Here is a 14,181-nt window from a genome sequence, read left to right on the forward strand (position 1 = left end):
TGAGTCAACTCTAGAGAGTTGAGCATTAGAGAGAGCCAGATTAACTTTGTCCAAGGTGGCCTCAGTCTCTGACATAAGTGCTCTTGGAGACATGGGGGCTGGGTCTCCCTTGAAAATGTCAAACAGAGTGCCTAAATCATGAGTTGTTAGCTTAAGGGCTTGGCAGAGTCAATTAATATTACCAAGTAAAGTCTGAAAATCAGTTAAGGTTGCAAAATAACTAACCTGAATCTGAACAGTTTAGGGCACAATATGTCTCTGTTGGATAAGATGGCCCAAATATGAGAATGGGGCCATGGTTTGAACCTTTTCAGGGACCACCACCAGGCCTGCATTACAAAGGATATCATCTAATTGGAGAAATATTTGGTGCGAGGTGGATGAGGATTCATGGACTAGAAGAATATCATCCATGTAATGAATAAGATAAACAGATTGATAGGCTTGACAGACTGATAAAATGGCTGCAGCCACAAACTCTTGACAAAGGGTTGGACTATTTGCCATTCCTTGTGGCAGACACTGCCACTGGAAATGGTGCATAGGGCCTGATAGTTAATGGAGGGTAAACTAAAGGCAAGACTCTTTATCTTTAGGATGGAGAGGGACTGTAAAAAGTAGTATTGTAAATCAATCACCATTAGGGAAAAATGTAAAGGGATAGCTATAAAACTGGGCAATTCTGGTTGAAGTGCTCATAGGTTCCATGGTATGATTAACAGCCCACAAATCCTGTACTAATCTCCACCTTCCTGACTTCTTTTTTATTACAAAAATTGGAATATTCCTAGGGCTACTGGAGAGTTCTGGGTGTCCCACTGTCACCTGTTCATTAACTGGTGTATGAGCTATTGTAAACTTCTCCTGAGGCAGTGGCCATTTAGCAACCCAAGCAGGGTCATTAGACATCCAAGTTATCTTCAATGCCATTCATAGGGTCAGAGAAGAGATCAAGGCCCCTCCTGAAAATGTGAAGGTGCATAGCCTATGCCAAAACAGTCCTTTTTAGGGTCTACTGGAAGGAGTTCTCTCTTTCCTTGATTGTATTTAACAAGCCCTTTAGTGGGGAGAAAGCCTTGTTGCAGTATCTGATGAGTCACCAAGGAGTTAGGAATGACCAAAAATGTCCCCATGTCCTGTAATACATCTCAACCATATAAACTGACTGGTATATGGGGAAGGGCATAAGGTAAGAAACGTCCAGAATGGCTTCTTCATCTCTCCAGGTTAACAGTTTAGCACTTCTACTAGGGTGAGAAAAACTGCCCACCCTCTGTAGATCTGTAGTTGCTACATCCAGAGCCCATGCCAATAGGCCAATGGCACTGGGCAATAACTGAAACATCTGTACCAGTGTCTAAAAGCCCTTTGATGTTTTTCCTTCAATAATCAATTCTATCTCAAGATGATCTTGTTTGCTCTGTTGATCCCAGTAAGTAACAGAGGATCTCAAACTCTCAGATTCTCTTTCCTTGTTTATAGAGTTTCCAATTTTTGTACAAGTAAGAACGACCAATTGAGCAATACAAGAGTCTGGGGTGACTTGAACAGTGTGTTGAAAAGTTTGAACCATAACTTTGATCTCCCCTATATAATCAGCCTTGATGACACCAGCCAAAACCTGGAGACCTTTTAAAGTGAGACTGCTGTAGCCTAGCAGGAGTTCCACTGTTCCTTGGGGCAAAGGTTCATAAACTCCAGTAGAAATAGCCTGAGGTCCATTTCAGGAGCTGGTTTGAATCTGGAGGAGGGACTGAGGTCCAAACCTTTGCTACCTTTTGCTGCTCACCAGAGGTCAGAAACGTGCTTGGCAGTGGAGGGTACAGCTGGGGAAGAATTAGGGAAAGTGCCCCCACTGTTTGGCGGGGCCAGGCAGGCCCCACTGGAAGTTTCCTGGAATGGGTCAGCCCTCCACATCAGTTTTGGATCTACTCATTTGCCCAGTGACACCCTCATCTACACTTTGGACAGATACTAGGTTTTGTTAAGGGACAGATATAACTGTACTGTCCCTACAGGTGCAACAGAGAAATTTCAGGCAAAATGTCCTCTACCTCTGCAGCTGAAAAAGTAACCTTGTCTTTTTTCTTTTCCTCCAGGCTGAGGATGGATAGCCTGAGTGATAGCTGCTGCCAAGGCAGTCCCCTGTACATAGGAAAGACCAGTGTTTGCACAAATCCAGATCATCTCAGACAGCATAGACCTTTTTTTGGTGGGCTCCTAAAGCCTGTTTGCAGCGTTTATTTGCATTTTCAAAGGCCAATCTTTGAACTATTAATTTGCCAGCTTCTGTGTCATTGATAATCTTCCCACTAGCCTGCAATAAGTGTGCCGCAAAATCCTGAAAAGGTTCATCAGGACCTTGGCAAGTGGAGGTCAGATCAAGAGATATCTGATTCTTTGAAGGAAGTTCCTTCCAAGCCCTTATGACAGCTATTTTAATTTGTTCATATGCTTGCAACTCAAAAGTAAGTTGATCATTTGTGGCAGCAAAGGCACCTTTTCTGGTTAGCATGTCTTTTGCAATGGCCACATTGTGAGTGGGATTGTGAGTAGCCTGAACCATGCACAACTCAAAAAATTTCCCTTCTACAATAAATAATCCTCTGGATTTAAACACACTTTAGCCATTCCTTTCTGGGCATTTTGGGGTCATAACCTGTTGTCCTATTAGCTCTACAAAACCCAAGCAGCTTTTATCTTGTGGGGCCATTGGTAGCAGTTGCTTGCTTTAGTTCTTTTAATGTCTTGAAGGGTGCAGTTTCATGAAGATGTATAATGTGTCGTGGACTATTGGGATATTGGACTTCAGCAACAGGGTAGACATGTTGAAAACCCTCCAGGGATTCTTCTGCCTCCTTCTGTCTTCTTTTAGTGCCAATTGCAAGGGAGAAAGACAGGATGACTCCTTCTATGAAGTGTGGATGTCTCAGCCTGTGATGCAGCAAAGTTTTTCTGAGATGAGAAAGTGGAAGTGGCCACTTGTGGCTAAAGTTAAAATTATTAGTTTTACCTTGGGTGGCTGTGAAATGGAAGTCACAGCAAAACACTCCTCTGGTGGGAAAGGGTCTTCTTTGCCCCCCACCACTCCTTCCTTATCTGATTGAGCAAAGCTAGAGGGTTTAATCTCTATGGGGTAGAGGGCTGTTGTTCCACTGTCTTTTTCTGCTCAGGACTTAGTTTTAAGATAATACTCCCAGCTAAATCCTCTGTGGTTGTCTCAACAGGCATATGGTTATCAAGACACTCCCTCATCCAAGTCCACAACAAAAAGATAAATATGGGAATCAATAATACAACAAGCATTTGCATATACATCTGTTCTTGAGGATTTTTGCCCCATGTTTTACACCTGATGAAATCAATATTGATAATATCAATATACTTCTCTCCCCTGTGCTTCTCATGAGCCTGGTTTGCTCTTTTGCTCTCATGAGCCTGTTTTGTTTGTGCACGCATTCTGAGAGGTGTCCTCTCACCTGTTATGATGAGTTTCCTTGTGCTCTGAGTCCCTATTTCAGGTGCCAACTGACACATCTGGCACAGATCTTGAAACTCTGGATGGGGAATGGTGAAGGATGAAGAAAAAAAGAGTCAAGATGCAGAAAGCTGAGGTCAGGCAGAGCCTCCTGTCCTGGTGGGAGACAAAGAACCACCCAATGACCGCAGCCCTTTTATTTATACTCTCAGGAGGTTATTGTTGGGTGAAACCCCTCTGCCTAGCAGCTTGTTTGCCTGGCTCACTTCAGATCCCTCATGTTCTCAGAGCTGGAACAGCTTGTTCATGTGGCTCACCTTGGGTGCTCCGTGTTCTCACGCCTGGCTTTACTTTAGCCCTGCATGTGTGATTGACCTTTAGCTTCAGCTGCTCCCCACACTTATGCCATGATTCTTGCCACTTTCTGAAGCAGCTCTAGAAGTCCTCTTTCATGTCTTTATTTGCACTATCATAGCTGCCCTGACGTTGTGAATTGATTTAAAAAGTTCACTATTTGTGGTCATTTTGATTTTGGGGAAGAACCAGAAGTCATATGGTACCAGATCTTGTGAATAAGGTGAATGAGTACACAGTATCATGTTTTCACAAGTTTGCCTTTCTATAGGATGACTCTCAGCAGTAGCATTCACAGCTTTTTGATCACACCTTGTAGACATTTGTCCTACTTACTTTCTCATCACTGAGATACAATACCGGACACCCACAGCTTAGAAGAGGAAAGGTTTATTTGGGCTCACAGTTTATAGAGGATTCAGTCCATAGTTTGCTGTCTCCAAGGCAGGGTGGAATGGCAGAGGAGAGCCAGGTCATGGCATGGCAGCAGGAAGCAGAGCGAGCAATCACGTAAGGAGGGAGGGAGATAGACCTTTCCTGGCCATGCTCTTAGAGGCCCGCCTCCTCCAATCAGGCTTCACGTGTCAACATCACATTTTGCTGTAAACTCATCAGCGGACTAATCCATGAGTGCCATTCCCCCCACTGATGAGTATATGAGAATTTGGGGAACATACAGATATAAACCATAAAGCACTCATGATGAAGGACTTCTAGAACTACTTCAGAAAGTGGCAAGAATAATGGGATAAGTTACTCAAAACAAGGAGGAGTCTTTTTGAGGGGAAAAATGGCAATTTGTTTTTCACTGTAATTTTTTAAAACTGAAATTTTCACTGTATATTTTGATCATAACTCATATTATATGTCTAACAACATGACCGATTGACAGTATAAACCTTCCAAGAGAATGGAAACCATGAATGTAGCACCTATTAGAATAATTAAAATACAAAGCCACTAAGTAGTGTGTGTAATTAATAAAATTTTTCTATAAAAACACTTTATGAATTACTTACATGATTTGGAGTTTTGTATAATGGTGAAGATTGGGTTTAACCACAAGAAAATGGTTAATTTGTCTTCTTAAGAAGTCTCAGGATATCAGTTCAAGGCTGAGACTGAAGCTCAGTGACTCAGAGTGACTTGGGGTACTTCTATATTCTTGGGTTTTTCCATCTTTAGACTATATCCTTCTTCAGCATTGCAAGGTGGCCTCTGCACCTCCAAACATCATGCTTATATTCCAAGATGGAAGAAGGATGAGGGGCAAAAACAAAGCCAAAGGTCTAAAGAGCATGGCAGCAGAAACGATCTCTTCTTCAAAGCTTTCTTAGACTGTTCACCTGATGACTTCTACTTATCTCACTGACTACTTCTAAGCCCACAATGGAATATAAAAAGCAAAGAGAGGGATGTGGGTATAACCAGGGTCAGTTAACTGTTATGTACCAGGATAATTTGCTCCAGGAGCCAAAATTACTAGTGACAGCTCTGCTCCTAGAAAACGTGAAATGGTTTTCACATGAGGCTTTAGGAGAGAAGGTCAAGAATTGCTGCTCATTGTCCCAAGAAGTGAAGAGAGATCCTCTGTTACTAAGTATGAGGCTTGTCAAAGGCAATATTACATGAAGGGAACTGTAGCTATGAGCATGCACAAGGTAACCTCTGCTATTTAGGTGTTCAACATTCATTCCTACTCTTTTAGTAATAGCACCCCACTTTGTCTTTGAAAACTATTCTTGTTTCTACCTAAGTCTCTGTTGCTTGATTACAAATGAGGCCAGGTCTGATCAGTTAATATATCTTATATCCTTTATTATCACAATTATCCCAAAATTAGATGGGTGACCCATAAAATGGGTCTGCTAATACTCAATTTCAGAGCTTTTGTTGGAACAGTTAGAAAATTTGTGGTTATTTCTCTGAAATTGCAATCTAGAAAAATATGGTGGGGTCATTTAGAAGATTCTGCCTGAGATTAAATTCAGCACAAAAGGAACAAAACCAACTGCTATAGCTTGTATCTAGCCTCATGTGGAGCATTTTGGAGGTGGCCAGATCTAGGGTGAGCAATGCTGGGATCAAGGTTGTGATGCTGGGGTTGATTCATAGAGTGATGCTAGGATTAAGGCTGCCTCTCTGTGAGTGTGAGTGCTACCTGCCCTAAGGGTGGGGGGTACCCTGGATAAGATATAAGGGATAGAAAGAGGGTCATTGCTTATTGTTTGTCACTTTCTACTTGCAGTCTTCTGCCTGCCATGAACTGTTTTCCCTCTGAAGTGCTCCTCTTCCGTACTGCCCTGATGTGGAGCCAGACAACCACAGACTGAAACCTCTACAAACTGTGAGCTAAATAATCTTGTCCTCCTTTAACTTTGGGTACTGGGTATTTTGTCTCATCAATGATAGAAGTAATTAAGACACCAACACATGAAAAGAAAGACTGAGGCTTCAGAGCAATGTTGAACTCCTGAATCCATCCATACCTGAAACCACAACCATCAAATCCTGTTTTTAAAAAAATTGAGACCAGTTTAATTTCTTTCACCTGCATTTGAAAGAGTCTTCACTAATATAGCAGCTACACTTGTTCAGCCCTGATGCTAAACATACTTCTTGGAAAACCACAGTGATTCTCCATCTTCATACAAACACATGTACACACAGTTGCCACTTTGATCTTTTCTCCTTTTTATTGAGAGGAGTGGATGGGCTCCTAGCATCCTTCTTGATAACTCTCTCTGGAAATGAAAAGATAAACAATGCAAATGATCTTATCAAAAATAAGGTGGTTGTTTACACAAATAAGATGCATTACTGCTACACATGCACATATTTCCAATCCACTTTTACAAAGAAAAAAACATTTTGAAAATGTTTGCACTCATTTTTAAAAAGCACGTTTTGGGACTAGCTCTCTACATAAAGAAACCCATGGAAATCTGTAAGGAAATGTGACCAGCAGAAGATCCTGAAGGTGACAGAACAGTAGTGACAGTTCTGTGGAGGAAGTTCAGGGGAATGTGTGGCTTTCTCTGGTGGCCCCAAGACAAACATTTGCTTTGAGGAAACAACTGTGAGAAATGCTTCTGTTTGAAAACATTTGCTTATGGAACAAACATTTGATTTTGCAATCTATATTTAAACTATTAGGTTGCTGCCAAATAAAATCCTTGTCCACCCAAACATATGTTCCAATTGAAAATGCTTGCCAATGTAGACAGACAAAAGGAAATGCTCAAAACACTGTCAAACTGAGCAACATGTTAAAAAACCAAATTGTTAACCACTGAATTTTCAAGATGTTAATTTTTCAAACAATGCTCCTATGTCACTTGTCAGTTACTTAATTACAAAAATGTCCAGAGAGTGCTGGCATATATCTATAATCCCAGCCTCTCAGCAGGCTGATGCAGGAGGATTTTATGTGCAAGGCCAGCCTGGGCAAATTAGTAAAACCCTGCTTCAGAATTTAAAAAATAAAAATGGCAGGGGTGTAGCTGAGTGTTCCCAGGGTTCCCAGAGTACCAGGGTTCAATTCCTGGTACCATCTTCCAAAATGATTAGAATATATTGTATTTACGTATCACCTTTTCAAGTTCTCCTTAAGAATCTGTCAGTCAATGTAATGTGTGAAAGTGATCAACGTAAAAGTGATTTTTTTTCTTTACATCTCAAGAATCTTAAATTGCTTTTCTATAATTTCCTTTTTTTCCTTCTTAAAGGAGAGGAATCATATACAGTTAGTTTGTAGGAACTATGATATACAAAGAAGATGGCTTACTCTTAGGAGTTGCCAGTGAGCTACTTGTTTTCACAAACAGAGGAGAAGTTGCCTGGGGCTCCCAGCATATGTAGCTGTGCAGGTCCTGTCTGTGTGTCTTTGCTCAGGAATCCCCCTTTTTAGTTCCTCTCTACCCACCTGAATGTAGACAATCTTTGAGAATCACCTCATTTGTGAAGATTTGCTTGACTGTCTCCTAGACTAAAGTGATGGCTGTGTTTTCTGAACTCTTATGCCACTTACAGGCCTCAGAGCCTGGGAGCTGGAGGGAAAGCTGGGTCTCTAAGACACTTCCACAGTATGAGATCATGGGGGTCAGGGGTCCCAAAATGTACACTCTCAGTTTTCTGCACAGCAACCTGCATAGTATCTTTAAGTCTAAAGACAAGTTTTCCAATTCTGAAAAGGAAACTGAGATTAGGCTCTTTTTTCTTTACTGAGAAATTTGGACTCAGAGAACATAAACTACCAGAAATAGCCCTTTAAAATAAGTCATACTATTGTTCTAGCCCAGGGAAGGGTAAGGACACTAGTCCAGCCAGGCGAGGGAGTGACGGAGAGCAGAGAAGCACCCCAGGGTGCCTATATGGTCTATAGGAGTTCTGAGAGTCAGGGTCTTGTTTCCTCAGTCTGCCCTTGGGGAAAGCCTCAGGCCCTCTCATTTACAGGGTAACTGGAAGCTGTCCTGGCTCCTGAGATTGTTGCCAGGTGCACAGGGGAACCCACCATACCCCAGGAACTGCCAACACTCAGGATGTGAATCAACATTGCATATATTCCTAATTTCAAACAGATGCAGTGTAATGCATTTACCTCATCCTGATTATAACTTAAGGCCTATAGGCTTCAACTAATTTAGGCAACAACTGAAGGAAGACTGTCTTACAACCAGGCAGCTTCAGCTAGGAGAACTTCAAAGGAGATATTAATCCCAAAGATTCCTGTCAGCAGGCTCTCCCACTCCCTAGGTGCTCATTAGATATTAGGTATTGCTGTCAATTTATGATAACGTTGGTTAGCTCTGTCTGTTCTTACAAACTCTTGGAAAAATGGAGGACTGGATTTCTGGGTGAAAGGTGGATGGGAAGAAGATAGTGGAGGGAATCCTTAAGTATCTGAAGAGATAGTTCTTGTTTAATTACTTCACTCTTCCTTGTCTTATCAAGACTTTTTTTTAAAAAAAGAGCAGCTGTTTTGCTTTCTCAATGGTGATTCATTAAACCTTTATGGGACTGAACTGCCACAGATATGTTTTAAACTCAGAAGACCTTTGCAAAGTATAATGGCTGATTTCCCTGGAAACTGGAAGGATATATTTAGAGGCTTTCCTGGGAGAATGGACTGGCTGCAGGGACTGGTGATGGACTGTGGAGCCTTTCACCTCCGGGTCAGCAGGTCAAATCCAAATCAGGCCCAGGGTAGCTGAGAGGCACTGTGTGAGTGACAGCTGCTGGGTGACCTAGGTGAAAAGAACTGGAGTGTTCTGCTGCATTTCAAGTGAAGTGAACAGGTGCTGTCTGCCTCAGCCCGGCAGAGGACGAGAGAGTTCAGAAATAGTCTGAGCTGGGTCTTGCTCCCAAGGCCATCTCTGACCTAGCGAAGTGAGGAGCCCGCCTTCCCAGCCCTGAGTGACAGGAGGAGAGCTAACAGGGGCCCCAGGAGGGCACGTCAGCTGAGTGGCAGACTCCTGCCACCATCGGAGGAAAGAGGTGCTTCCTCAAGCTACACTGAAAGTGCTCTCACCCCACCCACTTCACTCTGCAATCCCTCTTCCCCCGGCTGGCACTGTTCTCTACCACTGAGCAAGGACAAAGAAGAGAGGGCGCAAAGGGATCGATAGGCGGACTGCAGGGATTGAAATAAATGACGGGGTTTTCTTGTTTTCAGTACAGTTCACCCCCACACATCTCCGATTCACAGCACCCTGGACGGAGGTGGAGTACAGAGCGCAGCAGAGACTGAGGTCCGGATTTGGTAGCTGCCAACCACAAAGCTTAGGATAGAAAACCACGCTTGTCCTACCTTGCATTTGACCTTTGAAGAAATTCAGAATGGACAGTTTGAGGTGGGTCACAGTGTCAGACTCTTGGTCACCAGTAACAGAGGTAATGCCAATGGATGTGATTGTTGAAAGGGTATTAAATAGCTCACAGCATCCTAAGGGAAGCAAGCGTGGCCAGCAGAAGAGGCAGAACACTTGCAGAGTGGGCCTCGAAGGCTTTTCAGGGGAGGCCCTTGTACTGCTTTGGCTCTGGGGCCACAGGCTAGGGGATCTAATACCACACTCTGGGTGCAAATCTGGCATCCTCTTGCTTAAAGTCTATTCAGATTTCACCTTCTAGGAAAGGCCTTCTCTGAGCAGCGGATGTGCCGCAGTCTCACCCTCCCCATCCATACTCTCTTTGCTTTCAATAGCACTTATCACTGTCTGATGATGACTCCCCTACTCTTCCATTTCAGTATCCTTCCAAGAGGTAAACTTCAGGATCTGGACTTTCCGGGCTGCTTTGTTTTGTAATGACCCCACAGCCCCATCTGAGGACTAAAGTGTCCACCAGAAATCGCCCATGTTTAAGAAAAGGAAATCCCTTTAGATTCCAGGTCTGAGCAAGTTTGCACACTGTTCCTTTGGGACCCGCATGGGGTAGGGTTAGCCACCCCTGACTTCCCCCAGGTCTCCGTTTCAAGGTCCTCAGATGCTCTTGGCAAGCTCTAAATCATGTGGGAAAGGTGCCTTCTGAACAGAAAATGAACATCTGTAGAAGCAGGAGAAAGGACCACCGAAAACCAGAATCCCTGTGGTGTTTGCACGCCACATCTTCCACCAAGTTTTTGACGGCAGGCTGAAGGGACTGTCCCCCAGAGTGGCTAAGTAAACATCCCTCCCGCTGTCGCCACCCTCTCTTCTCCCTCTCCTCCGCCCCCTCCTTTTCACCTGCAACCCAACACCCTCCCAATCCATTTCTCAGGAAAATAAATCTCTGGGAGGAGGCAGGGAGAGTGGATCTCAGAGAACCCTTCTGAATAAATGTCTACATTAATGAATTATTAACTCAGCCACCCGTGACCTTAAACCTGCAGACCGGAGCACCCGGGCAGAGAAGAGCTATGGAGCCTTTATTGGAGTCCTGTCAACGCGTGACCACTTGTACCCCTCCCCCGCCAGGAAAGGGATGAATATGAAAGCGAACTTCTTAATTGCGTGTCAACGAAATTGGACAAAGGCTCTCCCGACAGATCTCCTTCTTGCTTTCCTGCCGTTTCCTGCTCTGCCCTCTCGTCCTGTTCCTCTCCCCCTGCTAAGGGTGCAATGGGCTTCTTAAGGATAATTTTCGCGGGGGGGATGCGCGAGGAAATGATGAATTTGGGTAGCTAATTTATCGACCCCGACTCCTCTTCCCACTTGTTTCATTTTAGAGGTCATTAATCAATGAAGAAAAACACCACCGCGTCCCCGTTTGCATTTAATACACTCATGCTCCTTATTTATTCCTCTGGAACAAATTCCCAGCAAATATTCACCCATCGATTTGGGAGCAATGGATTTTTATAAAGGTTTGATCGCGTCCTAAGTGGTCGAAGTGATTTGTTTCCGCGGCGTAGTAAGCGCTGCAGAGGAGAGCGCGGGTTTGGGGGTGGACCTCACCCTTGCAGTGCGGAGTTCACTTCTAGCCGCCCACCAGGCAGGCAAAGCTGTTGGTGACGGTGACGGTCGAGGCGAACCGACCTCTGGAGTTGGACCACACGGCCAGAAGCCGCCCTGCCACCGCGCTCAGTCTGCGCCCAAGGTGTGAGGACCGCGCTGACCTTTGCCGACCTAAGTCGCAGACCTGCTGGGGAGGCTCCTGTGTGCTGCTCCCGACTTTCCCTCCCTTCGCAGGCTTCCTGAGCACCCTCTAATTCTGCCTACCCCTTCATGCCAGTCCCCACACTCTCAGGGACCTCGGGTCCGCTCTCCTCTCCCGCTAGGTGTGCTTGGGGCTGCTGGTCGAGTCTAACAGGTCAGACTTCCCACTTACAGCACAGAGCAAGAGGGGGCCTTCCTTACCTCTTCCCTGGCCCCAAGCAAGCCATAAGTCCTGAAGGTATCCCTTGTCATCTCTGTCACCAGTCTGGATGGAATGAGGGTGGGGTTCGTCTAGGATGGGAACGACAGTGCACTGGGTAACTCCACTGCCCACAGTCTGAGTCAGCCTCCTCAGTCGTTTGTGATCTCAGGCAACCTGCCTAGCCTTTCTGTGCCTCCGGGTCCTCTTCAGTAACACGGGGGATTAATGACAATGCCTTCCCGCATGGGCGCTTGGTGAGCTTAAAAGTACACAAAGTGCCACCCCGCACCTGGCACGTCTACGGCGCTGATTAACCAGTCAGCTAATAGTGCTATGACACACACACACACTCCCACAGCGTGGGCAGCATGAGGCCTCCGAAGCAGTTGCTGCAACTAGCATGTCAACCCCCCAAGACTTGCCAGTGGGAGAGGGCTTCGCAGGTTCTTGGGGACTTCAAGCCCTAGAGACCGGGTGCGGGGAAACAGCAATCCAGTTTGGGGCAGAAACAAAAAGGCAGCAACCTGGCCGCTGCGGACATCAATGCCTCGGCGTCCAGGCTTCATCCTCGGTGCACCCTGCCTCTCCCAGTGCGGAGAAACGCCCAGATTTCTCAGCAATGAACTCGAGAAGGTGCGAAAAGAGTTTGCGCCAAGGCAGTTCTGCAGGCAGTGACGGAAAGGGGCCTGGAACCTCGCCCTCCCTTCCTCATGGAGTTGTCCAAAGTCTTCGAAGACTGCTAGGTTAGCTTTGGGGTCTATAGAGCCCTCGGTTTCCTCTCCTATTTGCCTAAGACCTGGATGCTATCAATCTACCCAGGGATGACGGATGACCTGTCATAACGACGCCAGTGAGAACATTTTCGGTCCAGCTTTGTTCCAGCCAACACTGAGTCGTGATGCGTGAGACCCGGACAAAGTCTACACACCCAGTTTCCCATGCTCAGATAAAATGAGCGGTGGGAAGAGAAAAAGAAGCAGAAATCAGGAAAGAATGGCTATTACATTTTTAGGGGCGAGTGCTAAATTAACTAGGTTGCTAGGAAAAAGAGAAATGCCTTTTCTTCTCTGTGAGGTGTGGACAGAGTTCTGGCGAGGGGGACGTGCCCAAGTCAGTCAACTTCACCCAGCTGGTGGTGTCTTTACCACCGAGTACCACGAATGCGAGGCGCCTGATTCGTGGATGAGCTGGGGACAGGAGCCTAGATGTGTGGATGCCAGAACGCACACCGAAGAGAGGCTGTGGCCCAAACTTCTGTGAAGGCACCGGAGGCGGGGGAGGGCGGGCTGCACGTCACCCTATACCCTCATACCATTTCAGGGGAGAGAAATCTATGTTCGTCGAGGGCCAGCCCGGGCCGCAGAAGGCAAGCGGCCTCTCCCATGTCCAGAAGCAGTTGCGGCACCAGACGTACCTCTGAGTACCCGATTCTGGTGCCCACAGGAGAGGGGGAGCCCCCTACGAAGGTGGCCTGAGAGGGCGGCCTGGCCGAGCGCTGGGGTGTGCAGACGCCGCCAACAGCCTCCCGGTCCCAGCCAGGATGCAGCCCGGCCGGGACGAGTGCTCTGCAGAGATCCCGCTCCAGCTCCAGCTCCGCCGAGCCTCCCTGTTCAACGGCCGATCGAGGGCTTCGCTCTGGCGCTCGATCCCCGCAACTTTTCTCCCAGCGGAGGTTGCTCCGCCGGCGAGGTGACGCTGGCCCCCAGGAGCTCTCCAGGAAAAACGCAGGCGGGAGAAAGCGCGGACTTGGTCAGGGAACCGGATCTCCTCGCCCTGCAGGGCGCGCTCGCCCCGGCGCGAGCACTCGAGCGCATGCAGAGATGCATTCTGGCTTCTGCAGTTCTACAGCTTTCAGGATCCAGGCACTCAACCGGCTCCTAGAAAAGACCTAGCAGAGACAGAGACACAACAGACGGGCAGGAGAAGGCGTGCCAAAGCCGAGGGGGGCGGGAGGGCCGAGCAAGCATTTGAGCGCGAGGGGCGCGGGCTACGAGCCACGGCCGAGCCAGAACTTCCTTCTTCCTCTCCCCTCCCGACGCTCGCGGCCTGCTCCCGCCTCCTCCCACCCCCTCCGTCCCCTCCACACCACACACGCGCGCACGCACACACACTTGTATTTTGTGCTGTCGTAAAACCCACGTGTCCAACCCGGAGGCTGCCAGAGCGCAGCGGAGGAGCCGGGACGCGGCGGCTCCAAGCGCCGCAGCCACCGAGGCTCCGCGCGCCCAGTCCCTGCGCCCAGTCCCCTGCGCCCGCGCTCCCGCGTCCTGCGCTCGCGTCCCCAGAGGTCTGGGCCGCCGCTCCCCGAGACGCACCACCCTGCCGCCGGGGCATGTAGCCGCCCGGACGCACCCTGCCCGCTCGCTCGCCAACACGCACACACACACGCACGCGCCAGCGCCTCGGAGTTTGCAGGTAGAGTGAGGCTCCTCCCGGGCCGAGAGTCCGGGTGCGGGATGGCGGCCCCGACTGGGCGCTGGGCGAGGCCGTCCCGCCTCCCGCCGCCGGAGGCC

The 14,181-nt window shown here is 47.4% G+C and overlaps 1 protein-coding gene across 1 annotated transcript in view; it reads left to right on the forward strand.

The window, feature by feature from the left end:
- Positions 1 to 14,083, forward strand: part of LOC106147126 (nascent polypeptide-associated complex subunit alpha, muscle-specific form-like) — a gene marked incomplete at its 3' end in the record, with an annotated part of 53,634 nt that extends 39,551 nt beyond the window's left edge. The window contains 3 exon segments of the mRNA XM_013507078.1: positions 11,193 to 11,407; positions 12,989 to 13,530; positions 13,678 to 14,083. Coding sequence (XP_013362532.1) covers positions 11,193 to 11,407; positions 12,989 to 13,530; positions 13,678 to 14,083 — 1,163 coding nt within the window.
- Positions 14,084 to 14,181: the final 98 nt, after the last annotated feature.

Source organism: Chinchilla lanigera, unplaced genomic scaffold (assembly GCF_000276665.1).
Source record: "Chinchilla lanigera isolate Chin_1 unplaced genomic scaffold, ChiLan1.0 scaffold00120, whole genome shotgun sequence".
NCBI classification, from domain to species: domain Eukaryota; kingdom Metazoa; phylum Chordata; class Mammalia; order Rodentia; family Chinchillidae; genus Chinchilla; species Chinchilla lanigera.